General features: G+C 44.2%; 2 protein-coding genes across 6 annotated transcripts in view; both read right to left on the reverse strand.

The window, feature by feature from the left end:
* Positions 1-5,121: 5,121 nt before the first annotated feature.
* LOC105894751 (phosphatidate phosphatase LPIN2) lies at positions 5,122-22,970 on the reverse strand. Of its 2 annotated transcripts, XM_012821296.3 has the most exons (20): positions 22,396-22,970; positions 17,331-17,531; positions 16,271-16,366; positions 15,709-15,977; positions 15,234-15,344; positions 14,514-14,631; positions 13,633-14,005; positions 13,412-13,511; positions 12,492-12,679; positions 12,266-12,359; positions 11,377-11,446; positions 11,042-11,122; positions 10,873-10,949; positions 10,361-10,496; positions 8,987-9,135; positions 8,578-8,664; positions 6,934-7,086; positions 6,183-6,297; positions 5,555-5,658; positions 5,122-5,385 (listed from the first exon to the last, which is right to left on the reverse strand). In XM_012821296.3, the coding sequence occupies exons 2-20, from the start codon at positions 17,520-17,522 to the stop codon at positions 5,241-5,243; spliced, it is 2,658 nt and encodes an 885-aa protein (XP_012676750.2). In that variant the 5' UTR covers positions 17,523-17,531; positions 22,396-22,970; the 3' UTR covers positions 5,122-5,240. The 2 variants fall into 2 exon arrangements, with proteins under 2 accessions (XP_012676750.2, XP_031439930.1); XM_031584070.1 differs by lacking the exon at positions 22,396-22,970 and having other exon boundaries at positions 17,297-17,516.
* A 299-nt stretch (positions 22,971-23,269) lies between these two features.
* myom1b (myomesin 1b) overlaps positions 23,270-23,797 on the reverse strand; it is a 35,024-nt gene continuing 34,496 nt past the window's right edge. For all 4 annotated transcript variants that reach the window (XM_031583570.2, XM_012821319.3, XM_031583569.2 and 1 more), the window contains one exon: positions 23,270-23,749. In XM_031583570.2, coding sequence (XP_031439430.1) covers positions 23,649-23,749 — 101 coding nt within the window. In that variant the 3' untranslated portion in view covers positions 23,270-23,648. The remainder of the gene's footprint in view (positions 23,750-23,797) is intronic.

The raw sequence follows: 23,797 nt of genomic DNA on the forward strand, positions 1-23,797 counted from the left end.
AAGAATGCAGGGTAATATACAGTATGTTAATGGGTTGGTTAACGGATGTTAATGGTTGCGTCTTCTAAGAAGTGTGTTCATGGCTGTGTTTCTCCTCTAGGTTACCCTCCCCTCTCTCCTGCATCCCACACTCCTGATAGTCCCTCAGGTGAATATATATATATATATATAATATATAATATATAATATATAAACCACTTCTTACTGAATATATCTGGAAATAACACACTTAAGGGAAATCCACATCCATGATGTATCCACTTTTATGCAGAAATATTTGCCAGTGCTCTCACATTTTTTGTTCTTCTTTATCACATTTCTTTTTGTTCTTCTTTATCACATTTCTTTTTGTTCTTCTTTATCACATTTCTTTTTGTTCTTTATCACATTTCTTTTCTGTCTGTCAGCAGATCAAGTCAAAGTGAAGACCTCTCCGATGCCTCTGTTGACTTTAAGTAGGTATTCAACTAGTGCTGACTCAGGATGTAAATGTGTGATGTGTGACACGAAACCTTACTTGTATTGTGTGTGTGTGTGTGTGTGTGCGTGTGTGTGCGTGTGTGTGCGTGTGTGTGCGTGTGTGTGTGTGTGCGTGTGCGTGTGCGTGTGCGTGTGTGTGTGTGTGTGTGTGTGTGTGCATGCCCACCCACCCTTCTGCAGGTGAACAGCTGGTGTTCGATCCCGTCTCTTTCTCGGCTGGCCTGACACTTCTGCCATTTCCTGGGACGATGGGCATCATTCGCTTCAACAAGATCCTCCTCAATGACGGGGGCCATTATGACCCCCACACAGGTACAGCCACGGCTCACGAGAGACACACATGGGGGCCATTATGACCCCCACACAGGTACAGCCACGGCTCACGAGAGACACACATGGGGGCCATTATGACCCCCACACAGGTACAGCCACGGCTCCAGCACCTTCAACCATGTCTTTACTCTCTGTCCATCCTCACGAGAGACACGCATGTTACCTGCACATGGCCACATCTCATGTTTTTTTGTAAATGACTTGTTCTACATACTGTACATCATTTCAGTTTATTTATTTATTCAGAACATCTGTTTGTGTGTGTGTGTGTGTGTGCGCGTGTGTGTGCGTGTGTGTGCGTGTGTGTGTGTGTGTGTGTGTGTGTGTGTGTGTGTGTGTTATAGGTGTGTTCACTGTACCTGTAGATGGTCGTTTCCTGGTCAGCGCAGTAGTGACCTCTGAGGGGGCGGAGCGAGTAGAGGCGATGCTATCAGTGTCCAATCGCAGCGTGCAGAGGCTGAACACATCATCTCCTGGGGGTGTGGCTACTGACAGTTGTTTGTGCGGTGGCTCCGCCTCCCTAAACCTCATCCTGGATCTGAAGAGAGGTGACAGGGTGGGGCTTGTGATGACATCTGGTAGGCTGGCAGTCTCAGCGTCGAGAGAGATTGTCTCCTCGTTCAGTGCAGCGCTGCTTTATCCAACCCCAGCAAACAAACAATGAAGAACGGAACAGCGCGATTCCCAAACTTGAAACCAGCGACATTTTCTTACATGTTATCCAGCTCAAAATGACATGCCCAAACTAAAAAACAGAGGGAAAACCATGTGTGTCATATCCAACATGTAAACAAGCACAACAAATATATTGCTCTATTCAAAAATACACATAGAACAAGCAGGAGATGGACATCAATAACTCTGGACCACAAGGAAATGCCAAACACTCCGATCCAAACCATCATCTAAAAAAAAAAAAAATTGTTTTTGTTTTGTTCTGTGTTGGTTTTAATATATTGCAGTTGTAATCAGAGAAAATAGCAGAGAGAAATATTTCTGTGTATGTGTGTGTATGTGAACTGTGTTTAATCTGTTTTTGTCTGATCCGACCAAGGAAGAACTTTTTGCATTAAATATCGCTGCAAGCTGCAAGCAGCCCATCAGAGCGTAGTTGCCATGGAAACTTCATGTCATTATGTCAGTGCCATGGTCATGCCAATATCACTCACTGCGGGTTCCATGTCAATTGACCAAAGATTGTCCAAGGTAAGAGCTCACCCCTGTTTGGCGGCTTTGCCGCTAAGTTTTTTAGGCTGTAACGGACTAAGGGTTTTAAAAATAAAAAAATCCGTCTGATAACTTTTGTGAAGCTTTGTCTGAAGATAATCTGTGCCAAATTTGCTGAAGATTCATCAAGATTTTTGGCCTCTGAAACTCTGTTTTTGATTAAATCCAATATGGGAGCCACATATATTTGGTCAACATGATAGGTTGTCATGTCCCGTCTTTGGGATCTCCCAAGATATCACCAGACCCAACAATCCCTTTTACAAGTCCAACACACCAAAAGGTATTAGGAAAAATTCGGTTTTGCTTATTGCAGCGCCCTCAAGTGGTCAAAGGACGCATTCTTTTTCTGGAAAACCTCAGGACAGGGTCCCAAAGTTTGGTGTCTATACATCAAAATGTTGGTGAGATATGTTTGGCAACTTTGCCGCCGATTTCGATAGGGTGTTATGAACGAACACTTGCGATAATCTGTTAAACCTAACCTGTAGCAAATTTGGTGTAATTTTTCGGTTTCGGTTTCCAAATGCTCTAATTTATTTTATTGACTCATAACACTACTCTGACAGTAGCAATTACACTTGCTATTTTCTTGCTATTTCTATATCACATTTATCAGTAATGATGCCGTCCTCCAGGCAATGGACATGTAGTGTTACACGTTTTTAAAGTTCAATCGTACATTAGAACGAGCACGAACTTCTGGTGTAAGAAAATCATTGTGTCAAGGGAGAAGAAAATCTTTATTGTTGTGTTGTTTTCCTTATTATAATTACATATATTGCACTTTTTGCGACACAAAACTACAAGAAAATGTGTGATAGTGGGTCGGACACAATGCTTTCACTCTGGAAAAAGTTAGGAAAGAATGCAGCAGTCTTCAGTACCCTGTGAAACACAACGAAATAAGACCTGCATCAGTGACAAATTCAACACGTTCGACAGATTGAATTTGTCTACTGATCTAATCTTTGGTAAAGCAGTAATTAAGACTTTACTAATGCTATTTCTCCGTAGCCCTACCTGAGAACAGATGCCTCGGCCAGGGAACTTGAATGGTCCTCTCTGGGGTCGCGATTTCATGATAGTCATAGAATCTTTTGGCCCTATAACTGTCTTTTTCATTTTGGTTGATGTTGTCGACCCTGAAGCTGATTGAGTATTTCGCTTCGTCTCCTCAAGAACAGGTGACGGAGCTGGACTGGATCGCTCGAAGTCTGCAGATAGAGGTGATGGCATTCGAACAAATCGGCCGGCAGTACGGTCAGGACTTTTGCGCGGATGTACCGCCGCTGATACATTTTTGTCCTCGCGAATAAGGTCTTCACATCTGGGATGTACAGCGAATGGGAATGAAGAGTCTGCACTCCCCGGCGAAGACTGGTTCCAGCTTCGCTCTGATCCATCGCTTAGATCATCTGCCCACTTGATTTTAGGGCTAGGAGACGTCGGTGAGGTCCTCCCATAGTCGCCAGTGGTCACATCTTTTCTCAGTATCGAACCAAAACTCAGCACTTTCTTTGCTGACTTATAAGTAAGCTCATTGCCAAGTTGCCCCGAGTTAAAAATGATTACTGATTTTTTGATTACATCGTCACTGACCGCTTTTGCTGTTGCAAACAGCAGCTCAATAGGAGGATGGGACTGCACACCGTCGTTCTGATCCATAGACACCGCAAATGCAGTCAAGCGCTCTATCTATAAACAACCATCTGTGCCAAAACCAACTTTAATCTCAGATCAGAAGACCATTCAAAGGAAATATGCATCGTTTCGAAATCCCAAACGTTCTCAGACGCTTGTCTTACCACGTCATAGTAGGCCTAACATTCCATGGTTAGTCATGTTGAGTGGCATAACATTCTCTGCTCTGGTTTGTAATTTTAGCCAAATGTAATGTTTAACTTGATGTTATGAAATGTTCACTTGAACTAAGGCTAAAAATATAAATCCTGTGTAAAGTTTAAGTGAAATCTAGGAATGTGAATCCAACTGTGGAATTGTACTTTCAAAGTCATGTGAAAGAAAGAATGACAGTATAGATAGATTGAGTGAAATGTTTCATTTTTTTACTAACAAATGTACAGAGAATGATAACATAAAGTCAAAAATACTGACTTGAAACATTCAGACAAAACAGGCATGTTCTGTTGAGGAGAAAGGCATTCAGAACTCAAGTAGAATTGGACCTAAGTAAACAACCCAGAGGTCTAGATCTCTTTCCAGCCACAACGTAAGAACTGTAACCGAACCTTTCAGTTTCTTTTCATATCGAAGATAATGTCCTGGAAATGACATGTATCTGTCAACATACAGTACAGACACATCTAATGATACTAATAGTAGTCATGCGTGGCAAAACGTACCGGTTTAACTTAGAGCTCGTCAACTCATGGGAAAATACACAATAAATAGCTTCATCTTTTTCAAGACATTTCAATATTTCTCATACAAGAAATGACTATTGAAAAAAATAAAAAATCTCAGTAGACTATGATTGTGCGTTCATAAGCAAAGGTCTATGGGTACGCGTAGCAAGTCAGAGGGGAGTGGGTGTCGGGGAGAGGCTGTCAACCTGCAGTGCATCAACCATGGCCACAGCGCACTTTATCAACAGCACAATGAAATGCCTTCAACCAACTGCATGCAAGCACACACACAAATCCACTCCAAAAACTACACACACACACACACACACACACACACACACACACACACACACACACACACACACACACACACACACACACACACACACACACACACACACACACACACACACACACACACACACTACAGTTATGACAGGGTTGGTTCATTTCCCTCAGACTGTGTGTCTGTGCCCTGAGTATCCCACAGTAAGGCTCAAAGCAGCAGTGTCTACACACCTCTGCCAGCGTTTCTGACCGAAGACTAAGGATTCACCCGATGGTTTTCAATTTCTTTGTCTCCTAAGAAGGCATGCAAACAAATAAACAGCAGCAGCAATTACAGAATTGCCTTTAAAATATCCCTGAAAGCATACTAACATACTGATGTGGTTTTAGTCTGTTAAAAATAATTATTTACATGTACTTTCAATTTTCAAATACGCTTATTGCAAGTGCCCTTTTTCTGCTACTGATCGCAGGTCAGTTTCCTTGGGCCAGGACCAGCCTGAGCAGACAGTCAGTCAGGTAGGGTCTAATGCCTTGAGCAGGTCAGAGCAGCTTGTCCAGACAGACCGCTGCTATGGGCTGTCTCCAGAAACAGAACGAGCTATATTCTGGATGACAGAAGGCCGAGTTTTGCTCTTTGCATAACAGCGGAAACACGTGATCCACAAGTTCACTGAGTCTGCTGTACCTACAAGAGAACAAAACACATGAAGAGTTAGCAGCAAACAAATAAGGCATCACCCCAAATAAGACTGCTACTTGAGAAACATGGAGATGCTATCTACATTAAGTAAAAAGACATCCTTATGTGAAATGCCATCCTTGGTTTGTGTCTTGCGACTCGGATGTCTACTTACGAAGTTTTATTGCTTTTGCTCTGCTCTTGCGTGAGTTCTCCTTTAGGGTTGACGGTGAAGATGCGGCATAGAGGCACGTTGACATGTTTATAGGCGAACACATCCTAAGGCAAAGAAACACCATGGTCAGAGTCAGAGATGTCAGCTGAACGGAGGAGGAATACTGCCTCACATTGGCAAACTGTGTTCAGTGCCAAGCATTATAGTTTATGTTAAATGCCATTAAGATCACACATGAATTCCCATTTCATGAGATTTGGCCTACTTCTATAGTTGTCTGCTTATTGGAACAGTGGTCAGAAACCCTTCAAATCACATCTGACTTTCTTATAATATCAGCCTCTGATTGGTTTAGGTGTATATACTGTACTTCCACGTGCGTTCACAGTTCGCACCTCGCAGGGGAAGCTGGCAATAGAGCTTACTGCTATGGATACGATACACACCATTCACTGATACCGCCTTAACTACGCATTTGACCATACTATAAAGATGTGCGATTCTTTACATCCGTAAGATGGCAATTTTAAATCTAGGCATTAAACTCAACAATTATATTGGCTTCGTGTGGCTATATATGGTTTAACACGGGAGTATGTGTGAGAGAGAGAGTATGGTGGAGACTCACGTTAGCTCTGTTTCCAAAGGCCGCATAAAAAGGCTGTGTGTTGGGAGGGAAAAGGTTTCTGATATCTGTGAGGCATTCAATCTTAAACTTCTCGGGTTTCTTCTCAATCACTTCCCTAAGGGAGGAAACATATTGAATAATCAGTCAGAGTGGGACATTGATATACATGTAAAGGTAATTACCCAAATTTAGGAGAAAGGCATTCAGAACTAAAGTCAAAGTGGACTTAAGTGAACAACAGGATGGTCTAGATCCCTTTCCAGCCAGAACATACAGTATATGAGTGTGTAGTGTGTGTGTGGTGTGTGACTGTGAACACAGAACATCCAGTATATGAGTGTGTAGTGTGTGTGTGGTGTGTGTGTGGTGTGTGACTGTGTGAACAGGGAACATCCAATATATGAGTGTGTAGTGTGTGTGTGGTGTGTGACTGTGTGAACACAGAACATCCAGTATATGAGTGTGTAGTGTGTGTGTGGTGTGTGTAGTGTGTGAACACAGAACATACAGTATATGAGTGTGTAGTGTGTGTGTGTGAGTGTGTGAACAGGGAACATCCAGTATGTGTGACTGTGTGAACAGGGAACATCCAGTATATGAGTGTGTAGTGTGTGTGTGGTGTGTGTGTGGTGTGTGACTGTGAAAACAGACCATCCAGTATATGAGTGTGTAGTGTGTGTGGTGTGTGAACACAGAATATACAGTATATGAGTGTGTAGTGTGTGTGTGGTGTTTCTGTGTGAACACACACCTGTGAAACGCTGAGAACAGGCTGCTGGGCGACAGCATGAGTGGGCCGCGGGGCAAGATGCTGCCGCGGTCGTTGACCCAGTGCAGGTAGCCCCTGGTCATGCCCGCCATACCGATGGCCCGCGCAGAACAGTACAGGAACTTATAACCATTCCTGTAGCAGGGGGCAAACACACACACACACTGCATCAGCAGGAAACACACACACACACAGGAACTTATAACCATTCCTGTAGCAGGAAACAAACACACACACACAGGAACTTATAACCATTCCTGCAGCAGGAGGCAAACACACACATACTGCATCAGCAGGAGGCAAACACAACACATACTGCATCAGCAGGAGGCAAACACACACACACATACTGCATCAGCAGGAGGCAAACACACACATACTGCATGGGATAACAAACACACACATACTGCATCAGCAGGAGGCAAACACACACACACATACTGCATCAGCAGGAGGCAAACACACACATACTGCATGGGATAACAAACACACACATACTGCATCAGCAGGAGGCAAACACACACATACTGCATGGGATAACAAACACACACATACTGCATGGGATAACAAACACACACATACTGCATCAGCAGGAGGCAAACACACACATACTGCATGGGATAACAAACACACACATACTGCATGGGATAACAAACACACACATACTGCATGGGATAACAAACACACACATACTGCATGGGATAACAAACACACACATACTGCATGGGATAACAAACACACACATACTGCATCAGCAGGAGGCAAACACACACATACTGCATGGGATAACAAACACACACATACTGCATGGGATAACAAACACACACATACTGCATGGGATAACAAACACACACATACTGCATCAGCAGGAGGCAAACACACACATACTGCATGGGATAACAAACACACACATACTGCATCAGCAGGAGGCAAACACACACATACTGCATGGGATAACAAACACACACATACTGCATCAGCAGGAGGCAAACACACACATACTGCATGGGATAACACACACACACATACTGCATGGGATAACAAACACACACATACTGCATGGGATAACAAACACACACATACTGCATGGGATAACAAACACACACATACTGCATGGGATAACAAACACACACATACTGCATGGGATAACAAACACACACATACTGCATGGGATAACAAACACACACATACTGCATCAGCAGGAGGCAAACACACACATACTGCATGGGATAACAAACACACACATACTGCATCAGCAGGAGGCAAACACACACATACTGCATCAGCAGGAGGCAAACACACACATACTGCATCAGCAGGAGGCAAACACACACATACTGCATGGGATAACAAACACACACACACTGCATGGGACATGGAGGCCATCAGTCATCTGTTTAGATGATGTGCACACACTGTATGCAAGACACCTCAAATGGGTCTTCATGCACTGAACCTTCTCATGGCTATGCGCTCGGGTGCAGTGTGCAGTGAGGATATGATGGGTGGTGTGTGTATGAGGAGTAAGAGTCTTTGTGAGGATATGATGAGTGGTGTGTGTATGAGGAGTAAGAGTATTTGTGAGGATATGATGGGTGGTGTGTGTATGAGGGTAGGCAGCCTTACTGGTGTATGGTATGGTAGAGCTTGGCGACGCCCTGATGAGTCCAGTCTTTGCCCAGCTGAGGGAGAATCTGCCCAAACACATCTGACCTACAGCACATGAGGAGAGGACATGAGGAGAGCATTGTTAACATGGACATGATGACCATTCCATTTCTGAATCTGTATTCATCAAATGGTGCATTCTGGTAGTTGATGTCATATTGAGAATGAGGCCCTCCAGATAGAGCATAGTTTGGGGAGTCATGAAGAGTCTGTGACTACCTCATGCTTTTGCACCTAAAGTGAGTTCTGAGATTTAGTGATAGCTGTTGCAAACTGCAAAGTTTTGTACAGTTATTTGATGCCATACTGAACACTTCTTGGGTCGTTTCATGTTTTTCCTGCCATAGCAGGCAGTTCATTGATTTACTTGGTGATGGTTCCGTCGATGTCCGAGATGATGATCTTGTCGTCCCAGTTCCACAGGTAGATGGTGCCCTCACAGCGGCACGTGCCCTGGTACTGGGTGGTGATGCTGAACACCACATCGTTGGGGCCGTCTCTTAACCTCAGGCTGGCCTATCACACACAAACAGGCCAAGAGGTCAGCTTTATGACACCAGGAAGAAGACCAGTGTTGGGTCGTATTAGTAAATGAGTAGTTTAACTACATTTTTGCAGTAGCTTGCCGGTAGTTCAACAACATACATATGTGCATAATGATTCAAGTAGTTACATTACTTTTTTGTGTAGTTAACTACTGAAATTACAAACAACTTTGGGCCATAAAAGGAAAGGAATGACCATTGCTTCTCAACTGTAATTTACCCCTCTTTGACCAAGCCAACCCCCATTTTATTTAGTTGCCCAGGCAACGCATTAGTCAGGCAGCCACCGCCACACACTTGACTTTTGTGCAGTGCATGTGCATGTGCCCGGGCTTTGCTCCTCAGTGATCACATCAACAGAAAGAACATCATCATGGCATGCTATTTTAGAAGCTATCGCTACCTGGCTAACTGAGTAATCAACCACATCATCATGGCATGCTATTTTAGAAGCTATCGCTACCTGGCTAACTGAGTAATCAACCACATCATCATGGCATGCTATTTTAGAAGCTATCGCTACCTGGCTAACTGAGTAATCAACCACATCATCATGCTGTGCTATTTTAGAAGCTATCGCTACCTGGCTAACTGAGTAATCAACCACATCATCATGGCATGCTATTTTAGAAGCTATCGCTACCTGGCTAACTGAGTAATCAACCACATCATCATGGCATGCTATTTTAGAAGCTATCGCTACCTGGCTAACTGAGTAATCAACCACATCATCATGGCATGCTATTCTGGAAGCTACCTGGCTAACTGAGTAATCAACCACATCATCATGGCATGCTATTCTGGAAGCTACCTGGCTAACTGAGTAATCTGCTTAGTGCAATACCCCCACTTGAACTCTAGTTCCTTGGAAGGCAGGTGTCTGACTGATAGAGATTGTATACAAAACCAAAGCTAACATTCTTTGCACTGTACCATGAATAGTAGGGTATTTTATTTAGTTTGGCCTTTGAACAAGTAGGCAGCTTTTGCAATGAACTCATTTGGGTGTCATGTTTTGCTAGCATGTCACTTTTTTGTATATTTTGTTATGATTTTGTATCACATGTACATTGTCAATTTGATCACCTTTTACTAAGTAACTTTACTTAACCAAACTATATTTCTCCCTGGGGAGACTTTGCTGTAGTTCAACTTAACCAGTGTAAAGTCATTGGTAGCTTGCTATTTCGTCTTACTATTTGGTCCGAGGACAGGCGGAGTGACTTCTTGTAGGAGTGTGTGTTGGTGTGGCCTTCTGGTTGCGTGCGATCAGGAATGCTCGTAGGACCGAGCTCTTCCTCCTCTTCGCTGGATAAGTCAGCCACCTTTTGTCTGTCGCACATGAAAAAAACCTACTTTAGTGCCAACACAATGGGAAAACACTGGGAAAAGGCACACCTATTCATATCAGGACCCAACTGACTGCATTAAGGGTTACATCTGATAACTTTACCATTTATTTTCACTCACACTAAAAAAAAAATATTTGATCCATTCAAGTAGGTAGGGTAAAGGATGTCCTCGGGAGTTTAACATGAAAGAAAATGTTACTTATTTTACTTACATTTTTAAATTAAAGTTTCAACTCAATTTTGACTGGAACACAACATAAGGGTTAAAGGAGGGACACAGCCATAAAAAAAAAATCACTACATCCATATGCTTGTCACCACCAGGGGGTGCTGTTTTTTAGGCCTTAAAGACTCACTGTGGAGTGGGGTTGTCTTGGGAGAGGGCAGGGTCTCCTCCGCTGGGCTTCTCAGATGTCTCGGACTTAGACTCTGACTGAAGAAGGAGAGAAAGATATGAACACGTGTTGCTTTGGGATGATTCTGAACCATTCAAGTGGGTGGTGTTGTGCAGTATGACAATCTGACCTGCTTGAAACTCTTCCTCCAGAACCACCAGCGACCCGACCTCTTAGGCATCCTCTCCTTCACCCAGGCATCCTCTGTGGCCTAGGGGACAGAAACACACACACACACGCACCCACAAACAGCTGTAAAAGGGTACAGAGAGACTTAACAGATGGCGCGTCCGTCCGCTGCATGCATGCATATTGAGCATTTTGAGCTGCATTCTTTTGCATGAAAGGTGCTATATAAATAAAGTTTTATTATTATTATTATTATTATTATTATTATTAACACAATCCATGTGTTATCTGTTTGATACATGCTGCACATCTAACCGTGACAGTCCAAGTATCTACCTTGGGTAAGCTCTTCTGGAAAGCCTGCAAGCTCAGTACCATGGGAGCGGCTAGCGTCCAGTTGTAATACCTGAGTTCAACAGGAAAACAGACAGAAGCAAAAAGATGAAGCATTTGTCAGATAGTGTGATCTGAATCTTAATGATGCCAAAATAGAGAACTTAAAGTAAAGTTTTAGGCATTTGTGTTAATACAGTTATTTCTTCTGCATTAGTGTGTCTATATATTTAGATTTTCAAACATTCATTTGTGTGCACTTTGTACGTTGAGGATTAATAAGTAAGTAAGGGATAATGTATTGTCCGGAGGTCATTATCCAAAAATAAATCCCGACGGGGGGAACAGCACCCCGACGCGCAGCGGAGGGGTGTTGTTTCGTCCTGAAGGGATTTATTTTTGGATAATGACCAACGGACAATACATTATCCCGCTTATTATACGGTTTCTTGCCAAAAACTATAGAAGACATTCCTCCAAAATACCTCTTTTTAATTATTTAGTTGCCGTTTCGTGATTTCTGCTAAGAAAAAATTGTTCTTCAAGCAAATAGAACTTTTAAGTTTCAGGTGTTGCGTAGCAACCCATTACTTGCTGACTTCAAATTACAATGAGTCTGTTACGTTAAATGACCGGACTACTTGCGGAATGATATGAAATATGTGAATTAAAAGCACAAAACCCGTTGCCAATGACAGCGGTCAATATCTTTTCGCAGCGGTGAATATCAGGAAATATTCACCGGCGAACGTTGGGATGGCCCATTCAAATCAACGGTACTTTTTGGAACGTTCTGAAGAGCCGTATAATAAAAGCTTTTAATGTCATTGAGAGCATCCTCCCTTCACAGTATTGTTTCAAACCCCACGTGCACTGTTCACATCCACCTCACCTGTTGCCTATTCTCACCACTAGGTTAGGGTTGTCAATGATGGCGGGGTTTTCAGAAAACTCTTGATAGGTGACCAGGTGCTCCATGAACTTCTCTATGAGTGAGAGATGAGTGATTAGTCAAGATGGCGAAAATGGCTGCTACTGTTTTCATGAATCGGTAAGTATATATTAAAATGTGTATTTTCTCTGTGTGTCCTGAGTGGGTGATTTCTGTGGGCGCCTACCTTTGTTGATCTGGGCGTCGTCGCCGAGGCCTCCACAGAGAGACAGGGAGACATGGGGCAGGTCACAGGCGGAGTCGGAGAGGCACTCGGTCCCGCTGTCGGCCCCCGCGCTGCCCACTGACTGCGGGGACTGAGAGCCGGAGCGCCGGCCCACCTCCACCCAGTGCTGCGCGGCGGAGTCCCACTCACTGACAGGAAACAGAACCGACTCAGAACAGACACAGAACAGACTCAGAACAGACTCAGAACAGACTCAGAACAGACACAGACACAGACACAGAACAGACTCAGAACAGACAGAACAGACACAGACACACACACAGACACAGACTCAGAACAGACAGAACAGACACAGACACACACACAGACACAGACTCAGACACAGACACAGACTCAGACACAGACACAGAACAGACACAGACACAGACACAGAACACTCAGAACAGACACAGACACAGACACAGACACAGACACAGACACAGACACAGACACAGAGACACACACACAGACACAGACACAGACACAGACACAGACACAGACACAGACACAGACACAGACACAGACACAGACACAGACACACAGACACAGACACAGACACACACACAGACACAGACACAGACACAGACACAGAACACTCAGAACAGACACAGGCACAGGCACAGACACAGACACAGACACAGACACAGACACAGACACAGACACAGACACAGACACAGACACAGACACAGACACAGACACAGACACAGACACAGACACAGACACAGACACAGACACAGACACAGACACAGACACAGACACAGACACAGACACAGACACACACACAGAGACACACACACACACAGACACAGACACAGACACAGACTGACAAAGAATCCTTCAAGGAAACAAGTTTAAAAACAAAAAACTAAACTCATGTGTACGTTTTGGGGAAGTAGCGCGCCATCACGTCTGGCTCCAGAGCGGTGATGTCATCCAGGTAAATGTCCTCTGGACCTTGATGCTGACTTCTCTTCCTCACAGCTGTTGTCACGGAGGGATACCAAGACAAGGAATGATCCAGTTATACTGTACGTGTGGCGAGTCTGTGCGTAAATACAGCTTTAAATGTGTTAGATCTGTAGGGGCGTTGGAGGTACTGTACCTTTCCTCTTGCAGAGTGCGTCTGCTTTACTGCTGGGTGTTTCTTCCAGGATGCCCTCTGTCATGTCCCCCAGCAGACGGGCAGCGGCCGGGGGCACCGCTGACCCGTAGCCGTGGCTCACCAAGGGATCTGATGGCCGTCTTGAGCAGCGTGCCTTTGGGCCGGGAGCCTCTGGTTTTGAGGGAGTCGCATCTGGCTTCAGTGGAGGGGCGTCTGATTTCAGGCTGCGGGGTTCTGGTTTGACAATGGGACAGACAGGACTGGGTGTGGAGGTTGCCATGGCATTGGCGCTCAGAATGACCCGGAAGTGTGTGGTCTCTGAGGGGGTTATGGTGACCGTCTTCAGCGACTCGGACCTCTCTCTGCGGCTCACCTGTGAGGGGGTTTCGGGGCAGCATACTCTTACAGAACCACACTTTATCGCACAGATTCAGTGTTCTGAGACTAAGAAGACCCACATGGGTGGCATTTAGGAAGATCCTATGACAAAGGATTGCAATCCTCAAAATATTTTGAAAGGAGTATTTAAATGTCTCAAGAAAACAATATTCACATTTAAAATATGTTTTTTTAAGGGAACATGCGTAAGCTCTGACCTAAACACAGCCTCCGATAACGGTGATCAATCACATCATACAAATGGCAGCCTGCCTCTTTCAAAACATTGAGGTTTTGCTTTACTCATTCTCCCGTCTTACTGAAGGAGAGGTATCTATGTTTCTGAACATATATCACATATACACACATATCAAATGTTGGTACAGTTGCTGTTAATAGCTTTTAAATTGTAAGATGTTTTGTTAAGTCGCTTTGGGTAACTACATTTAACGGTAGCTATGTTTTTTCTGCTATTGTTTTCTTTCCTCTCCTGTGGCACGTACCCTGGTGGACTCTGGGAACTCGCCCCAGGCCCACTGCATGCGTGCCTCTGTTCCGTGCATCTCTGGAGCCCTGACCGTCAGCTCCGAGTCACTCTTAGGACTGCTGGGCTGGGGCCTGCTGCAGGGGAGGGGAGGAGAGGAGAGGACAACCATCAAGCACGCACGCACGCACGCACATATGGAGAAGCTCTAGTGGTCTTGTTTCTTATCACCAGTGGCCGTCAGATATACAGTACCAGTCAAAAGTTTGGACACACCTTCTCATTTTTTGAGAAGATTTTTCTTTGATTTGATTATTTTCTACATGGTAGATAACACTTTTTTTGTTTAGTACATCATTCCATATGTGTTCTTTCGTAGTTAAAATGTCTTCAGTATAAATCTACAATGTAGAAAATAATAAAAGTAAAGAAAACACTTCTCAAAAAAAATTAAAGGTGTGTCCAAACTTTTGACTGGTACTGTACAAGAACCTGCATTTTGAAGCTCAACTGTTCCAGAGGCCCACACGGTCATGTAGATTGATTGTGTGGATGCAATGTTCCAGTATAGAATGTCACCAAAAGCCATCTGCAATGAACCTCTACAGTTCCGGTACAAAAGTGGGGGTGCTGAGGCTGTGGACTCTGTAGACTATCATGGCTGCTGGCTGCCACTGACCCCCGAGACTGACAGTGAGAGGTCAAGGGTTGAAAAGCGCTGTGGTGAGAGGTCACCCACCAGTCTGAGGGCATCCAGTGCTCGTCTGACAGAGGGTATCTGTCCTGAGAGAGGAATGCAGGGTGCCTGTGCTCCATGGTGGAGTCCTTCACGGCAGGCAATGATGGTGGTCTGGGAATGGGACACACAACAAAATACCCTGACATACGCAAACAGACTCAGGAAATGCTTGGTGTGTTGTGTATAGAAGTGTAAGCATGTTTGTTTGTTTATTTTGTATATGTTTGAATCATTCTGCACACCTTATTGAGTTGCATCTGTCTACATACATACATTAATGTCCCTTGACTAATGGATACGTCTGGATATGTGTGAATATGTAGAGAGGTCATATGAGACTGGTTTACTGACTGTTGTGTCTGAGTGTGCATGTACTATCTTTTGTATATTTGTGACTGTGTGTGTGTGTGTGTGTGTGTGTTTGCGTGCGTGAGTGTGAGTGTGAGTGTGTGTATGTGTGCGTATGTGCATTTACCGGCTGGTGTGTATGTGGTTGTCGTCCTCAGAGCTCTTGTCTTTGTCCATCTCAGCCTCACTGTTGGTGTTTGCACTCGTTTCTTCCTTACGCAGGTCTGCTTTATGTTTTCTCCTCCTCTTCCTCCTCTTCTTCACCCCTGCAGTGCCGGCCACCTCCTCCGCTGGTCCCCCCTCCATGCAGGAGCCGACGACACGAGGATCACGGCCCCAGAACACGGGATCCTCCGTTGGGATTGGCGAAGTGGCCAGATGGGCAGGAATGATTTCCTATACAGGACAAAAATGATAGCCTCAGTATTAGTTCATTAAAACTATAACTGTGAGTATTATTCTATGAATTCTAGAACATCACAAAGGTTTTTTTAATTTGTCTGTAATGTTAAAAATCATTACATTATATCATGTCACATTTGAAGATACTGTCAGTAAAGTAAGACCTTGAGTTGTTGATAGTGTACAACATGATTAATGAAGGTGTCTTTAGTCACTTGTGTTGACATAGGTAATAGTTGCAAAGGGATTAGAGAAGTTCAGTGTGAAGTGTGGAGACTGCCACTCACATTGAGCTCCTCTGCCTCCTGCACAAAGAAGGCCTCCCCATTGTCTCCCAGCTTCATATGCAGGTCCACCGGCTCCCCATTGACCTCTATGTCCACCTACGGGACACATGGAACATGATATTGTTTCACAAGATAGAACTAGCATGAACCATCTCTTCAGGTTGTCAATGGTGCTCCAAATGTTCCTTGAGAAATATTATTCACTAAGTCATTTTTACGGAAGCACACAAGTGATGAAAAAGAGAATGTAAAACTTCCCTTACTATTATGAGATTTTATCTTATTATTTCAAGCTACTATCTCGTTATAGATCATAAGTCATAATTTGACTATAAGTCATAATTTCTAGATAATATTTCAAAATAACGAGATAGTATCTTGAAATGACAACTTTAATATCTCGTTATGATCTTGTTATTACGACTTAATATCTTGAAATAAGATAGTGTCTTGACATTATAACTTAAAATCTATACTGAAATAACAACTTCATATCTTGAAATAAATATCAAATCTCATGATAATGAGTTAGGCTTTCCATTTCTAATCACATGCTGTTCAGGCTGTCTGTAATTGTTCAACTCTGGTCCATAAAATATCCCTTGCCCATAAAAAAAATCCTTTCATTTTTGTTGACTCTTTCTCCCTTGTTGTTCTCTCCCTCGTTGTTCTCTCTCTCTCTCTCTCTCTCTCTCTCTCTCTCTCTCTCTCTCTCTCTCTCTACTGTTGCTAAGTGATGCAGTCAGTCGTGCCCAACTGTGCTTGAAAGGTCAGTGATCAGAAAACAAGGAGATCCAATGCAAACACAATGCAATAGCATAATGGGTTCATATAACTTGACTCATATCCTACCCTCCAAGAACTAATTACAGGAGATGCCATGTCCTCAGAAGTCACAGGTAATTAGTATTCCTTTAAACAAATCTCAGAAATGCCTAATTTGATCAGTGTCTGAGAGACAGCGAGAGAAGCAAAGAGAGTGGCAAACTTCAAATGCTGCTGCTGTTACCCGATCAGTTCACATACCACTTTCTCTCGTGATCGGAGTGCGTTCACATACCACTTTCTCTCGTGATCGGAGTACCCCCAGCTTGCCAAACCGGACGTGGAAGGGGGAGCACTGGAAGGACCCGTCGGGCTGCCGCACCACCACCACATCTATGCAGCCAGACAGTGTGGCTTGGTTGATGCCCTTGTACAGCTCTTTGACGGTGACCAGTACCTGCCCAGCCAACTGACCCACGTAATTCATGGTGTCTGCCTGCCAAACAACATGCATTGAGTGTTACACACTGAACATCACATCACACACTGACCATCACACACTGAGCATCACACACTGAGCATCACATCACACACTGACCATCACACACTGAGCATCACACACTGAGCATCACATCACACACTGACCATCACACACTGAGCATCACACACTGAGCATCACATCACACACTGAGCATCACACACTGAGCATCACACACTGAACATCACATCACACACTGAGCATCACACACTGAGCATCACATCACACACTGAGCATCACACACTGAGCATCACATCACACACTGAGCATCACACACTGAACATCACATCACACACTGAGCATCACACACTGAGCATCACATCACACACTGAGCATCACACACTGAGCATCACACACTGAGCATCACATCACACACTGAGCATCACACACTGAGCATCACACACTGAGCATCACATCACACACTGAGCATCACATCACACACTGAGCATCACACACTGAGCATCACATCACACACTGAACATCACATCACACACTGAGCATCACACACTGAGCATCACATCACACACTGAGCATCACACACTGAGCATCACACACTGAGCATCACATCACACACTGAGCATCACACACTGAGCATCACACACTGAGCATCACATCACACACTGAGCATCACATCACACACTGACCATCACACACTGAGCATCACACACTGCGCTTCACACACGTGGGTTAAAGATGAAAAACAACAGTCAGTTTATTGCATCAAGTGGTTCACCTTTCCTCCTAATTCAAAATGAAATTGAATAAAAGATCGGCATTTCAGAGTTTAAAGTTCAGACTTTAAACAGTTCTGATTTAAACACATAAAATCGAAACAATCTGCCAAAAATCTGTATAAAAAAAGCATCTGATGTAAGATCCTAAGCCCTAGGAACCTTTCATCAAACACACATGGAGGTCCTAAGAGGAAAAGCTTATAATTACACTGCTTGCACCACAACAGTCCACAGAGTTAACTGTTTACGGTTCACGGGGAACACATCCTCCTGCGCATCCAACCCTCACCCTTAGACGAGCATTCATACCAACAGTGCGCCATCAGCCTGAAAATCTTCTCTTCAATCAATGTTAGGTGTTGCATCAAGACTGAGTAACAAAATTCACCTTTGCTTGTATATGTTTATATGACATTGTTTCTGTACGGAAGAAATCATATGTAAAACAAGAACAAATACCTCAATGTTTTGTTACATGCTTGCGCGCAAGCATGTGTGTGTGTGTGTGTGTGTGTGTGTGTGTGTGTGTGCGCACACTGCAGTCAGATTTACCTATGAAATAAGAAGTGAAGCTGTTCGGTGTGAAGCGAGTTCCAGTATTGCCAGTACACCCTCCATCACAGACAGTGCTCACAGACAGTAACTAACACTCGGTAAACAGGATTATCACACATGGGATTAAGCAGCACGGGAGCTGAGATTCCCACCTGCACTGGTGCTCACCTGTTCAGCCTGTCAGCATTAATCCCTGTTTACACCGTGGATTGAATTCAGTACAGAGGGGCGGACAGGGGGTGAACGCACTAGAACTGTGCCTTGAATGTGCCTGATCTATGGTTATTCAATTCAATTCAATTCAATTTGATTTATAGAGCGCCAACACAATAGAATTGTCACAAGGCGCTTTAAAGAGCCCAGTGCCTGGACCCCCTTAGTTAGGCTAATATTCTCACATTATAATCTCATCATATCATCTCATGTTATAGTCTCACGTAGTCTCATTGATGAGTTAGGTCAGTAGACATGCTCTTTTATCCATCCCTCTTCCTCTCTATCTCTCTCTCTTTCTCTCTCTCTCTTTCTCTCTCTCTCTTTCTCACAAACACACACACACACCACACACAAACACACAAGAGAGAGAGAGAGAGAGAGATCAGCCAAGCTGTGAACCCACACGCATCAGTATGTGGCCTCTGCATCCAGATGCCAAACTGAGGTTACAACATGAGATTAGTCAGGCAGTAAGAATAAGTAAAAGAACAGCATGTCTGGTTTGAAAAAAATCAGCTGAGCTCCACCGCAAACCCAAGCTGTAAGCTCCTTAGCACCTAACCAGCGCAATTTCTCAACAGTTCCAGCTCCTTCTCAGTTCCAGAGAAGTCCAATTCTCTTTGTTCCTTGTCGAGGGGGGGCGGACAGCTATGTGACATGACTAACTAACAGACTGCTTCACTGAAAGGACTCCAACAGTCTTTTCTAGCAGTCACATCCTGAAGCTGGGTGCCCTGCTTTTCCTGCAAGTCAGTCTGAAAGCAGACACAGACTTCACCACACACACACACATACTGTAAATACAGCCAAACACAGAGTACACCCTAACCAAGCTGTGACATGCTCACCAGAGTCCATGGTGGCTTTGAGGAAGTGTAGGGGTCCTGAATGCATCCGCCTCCATCCATGTCAATCCCCCCGCAACCCCCTGACTGTTCCCAGTCTGTCTGATCTGCCTGACTTTCACTCTTCTTCTGGGTCTGTATCTTTCTCATCGCCCCTCTGTTTGTCCCTCCCCCCCCTCCCCTCTCCTCCCCTCCCCCCCCTCCCCTCCCCTCTCCTCCCCTCCCCTCCCCTCCCCTCCATCCTGCTCACCCCCCACTCTGGCTGTGCCACGCTCCGCCACTCTGGCTGTGCCACGCTCCGCCACTCTGCCGACCTAAGCCTACCCCATGTCACCTCAGTGGAAAAAGCCTCAAAAAGGGGCTTAAACCTCTTATGTAACCAACTCACCAAGCTACCCTGTCTCAGACACACACACACACACACACACACACACACACACACACACACACACACACACACACACACACACACACACACACACTCACACACACACACACACACACACACACACACACACACACACACACACACACACAGGCTCTTTCACACACATCATACTTTTATCTTCAGCTTCACCCTCTAGTCTTATCGATCGACATGCTTTAAACATGCGTGTTTTTTCTTTGCAGGCCCATACATGTCCATCCAGATTCACTATCTGGTGTGAAAACACCTGTAATCTTCCATTCTCTCTCCTGTACATGACTAGGTTTTTACTGATATGAAAAGAGATCGGTCAGAACATTAGGTAAGGGTTTTGTGACTAGTTGCCTCAGATTTCCTTAGAGGAAGAAAACAAGAAGAGAGATGCTGTGATGACCAAGATCCTTTATTTGTGAACTATTGTGGACTTTAAGTTTTCAAACAAAGCTGCTATAAGTCGGCTGACCATTATAAATTCAATGTATTCCCATCTGCCTCCCAGTCTAAACACAAACCACAAAAGGGCCTGGGTACTCACTTTCAATCACTCCACCGAGACTCTGATGTTGTGCTGACCTGGACTACAGTCTGTCTGTTTGAGTGCTTTAGCAGTTTCCCTGCCAACGATGGCCATTGCTGCATAGATGGCTAAAAATGCTTTATAGGATTCAATGTCTTTGTAAGGGTGGACTGGCTGGCAGGGGACGAGGGCAGGGGGCAAAAAGGGAGGTGCTGCCCCAGACAGGGTGCGTCCGGAGGAGCTATTTTCAGGAGTCGTTCCTCTCTTCCTTTATCATGAGTTGACTCCACCCCAAGTCTGTTCCTATGGTTACCACACACTTCTATGTGATCAGTCGCCTCTGGATCCAATTACAATATCTGAATTTCCTATACACACACACACACACACACACACACACACACACACAGTGAGAGAGACAGAGTTTGCACTGCACACATAAAGAGTACCTTCTGTCGGTACACTGGGTAGCCTACTAGTGCAGGTGCTCTGAGTGACAGCTCTGTTCTGTGTGCATCAGCAGGTCCTACTGTGGAGTGGAAAAACCCAGACGGCTGCAGTGCTGTGCTGTCACACACACACACACACCACATCCACCATATCCTGCCCTGGACCACAGGTTGCTTTGATATTCTTTCACTTTCTGATTTCACTTTCCTTTACACAAATTGGTGCTGCTGCCACTGTCTGAACAAACTTCCATCACTATAAGTGAGCAGTAGCCTAAAATAAAATGAATACTTGAATGACACTTCTGCTTTGTCTCTGAGACACGACTAATTGTGGCTTCCCTCTGGTAATCTCCAGATAATAATCTAACACATTTAAATTTAACATCAACGAGAAAAGTTTATCAAGGAACAATAGCGAAACAGAAGGGGTAGACAGGCGAAGTCGTAACTGCCATTTGCCTCCATCCTTTCCCGCTTCCTTGTAAGGTGAGAATAGTATGGAACCTGTAAGCCTTGAAATGGGATTACCACGCGAAGCAAGCCTGCTGGTAGTCACCGACCGTATGTCATGATCGCACGTTCGGTAACCGACCAGTGGAATCCACCGGGAGAATCCCATGACCAGATTCATGCATAGCAAAGCCTGAGTCACGCGTAATGGCGATTACACACACTGGCGCCTGCGACCGCAGATGCTGTTATGCGTATGAGACAATAATTAACATAATTGACATATTTTTTTGTTTAATGTTCATACTATTCTTCTGACTGCTCCAAAAATGTCCTAAACCTAATCAACAAACACGAAGAGCACACAGCCTGACCGTGACCACATCTTAATGTCATCATATTAATGAAAGTTAAGATTAAAGTTTAAACTTTTTTTTTGTGAGCTAACGTTACATTGGCCTTAGTTACTGATTGACTGATAGACACTTAAACTATATTTCTTCACCCATTCGCATGGTCTGCCGATACGTAATGCAACCGACAACAAAATGAGCTTGTAAGAGTAGGAAAGGGGAAAAACAAATCAGAAACCTGTCGCCAACAACGTTATGTTAAAGCTATCTTACCTTTATAAACTGGAGCAGACAGCTCTTTCATCAAAGTCGCTGTTTATCCGAAAGCTCCCCACTCATTCTTCCGAGACCGGTCCCTTCTTCCACGCCAATAGCAAGGGCGAAATCACCTTTCTCGCAGGTAAGATAAACAAGCTTGTCTACACCGGTACGCCGATGACTCGTTCACTGATGACATTGTACGGCACTCAGCGCCCCTGTCCTCACAGCGCTGTCAGAGTGACATGTGACGTTCACGTGACCTGGAGCGCTGTGTTGTCAACCGCTTTAAAAAAAAAAAAAAATCAACACCAAACTAACAAGGTGTAGCTCATGAAGGTATGTTAACGTGAAAGATACTGGTTACAATGTTTTGATAACCTAGATGTGGAGCTGTGTAAAAATCCGATGTCAACGTATAGGCTACACTTTATCGACAGGAAATTAATATAACCCCATAGGCTTCCATTGGTTGACTTAATTAATCGCTAAACTAATGCACGTCGGTGTTGGGAAGTAGACTACAACTAAAGTAATACAAATTGTACCTGACCTAGTTTCTGTCAAGATATGCGAGAGATGCCCTAGATTCTGACGCACTGCAGATATTTTTCTAGGTCTTGCATTAAGGACTTTTCTCGGAATATGTGTTTTATTTATTCTTCGTGTGCGCGCGTGTCGGTGTGCGTGTTGTTATGAGGGCGGGGAGTGTTTTAACTTAAGTGGTGGTGGTAGTGTTTCATGCATTTCTGCCCGTTGCACGCGACATAATTACATATTTCAGCCTGTTTTATTGAGCTGACGTTACTTCGTTGCTTATTTTTTTAAGGCTACTTAATATGATCGCAGCCTTAAACATAGGTATTAGAGAAAAATAAACAATGCAGAATCCCTCTGTTGGCAGTTTATTTTGAGGCAAGTCTCATAATCCAAAAGAACTAAGAAGAAAACGTTTATTTAGAGGATTCCTCAAATCTATCTCACTGCAACTGGGCATAGTACACAATATGCTTCACATAATCTTCAGTTCAGGTTTAGCTGTACCTTGTACCAAAACTAATCTATGCTTGTGTAAAAATCTCTGCATACTGAAGTGAGGAAATATTTCTTGAGCAACAGCCAGCCTCTCCATATACCCAACTGTTGCATTACCATTTACCAATCTAGTCTATGTAGGTCACTCAGTGAGAAACCACATATTTGTCACTTTCTTGTTTCCAACAGATTCTCCGTCCCAAGTCTCTTTTGCCCCTCCGGTAGATCTGTGTCTATTCCTCCGGTGGAACAGGGGTGGCAGCGGGTGTGGACGCAGGCGTTGTCTCGGGGGTGGCGTCCTTGCTTCCACCAGGGGCTTTCAGAACTACAGAGTCTGCAAAAGAGGCACATTTTCAATGGCACAAACAAGAGATGACATTAA

The sequence above is a fragment of the Clupea harengus genome, chromosome 17 (assembly GCF_900700415.2).
Source record: "Clupea harengus chromosome 17, Ch_v2.0.2, whole genome shotgun sequence".
In the NCBI taxonomy this organism is placed as follows: domain Eukaryota; kingdom Metazoa; phylum Chordata; class Actinopteri; order Clupeiformes; family Clupeidae; genus Clupea; species Clupea harengus.

Bases quoted from the DNA above. Each gene is read 5' to 3' on its own strand.
- LOC105894751 (XM_012821296.3), bottom strand. From the start codon at position 17,522: ATGAATTACGTGGGTCAGTTGGCTGGGCAGGTACTGGTCACCGTCAAA. The intron at 15,978-16,270 runs GTGAGTGGCAGT...TGTCCTGTATAG, and splicing joins AGGAGGCAGAGGAGCTCAAT to GAAATCATTCCTGCCCATCT. The intron at 8,665-8,986 runs GTAAATCAATGA...CATGTGCTGTAG, and splicing joins ATCGACGGAACCATCACCAA to GTCAGATGTGTTTGGGCAGA.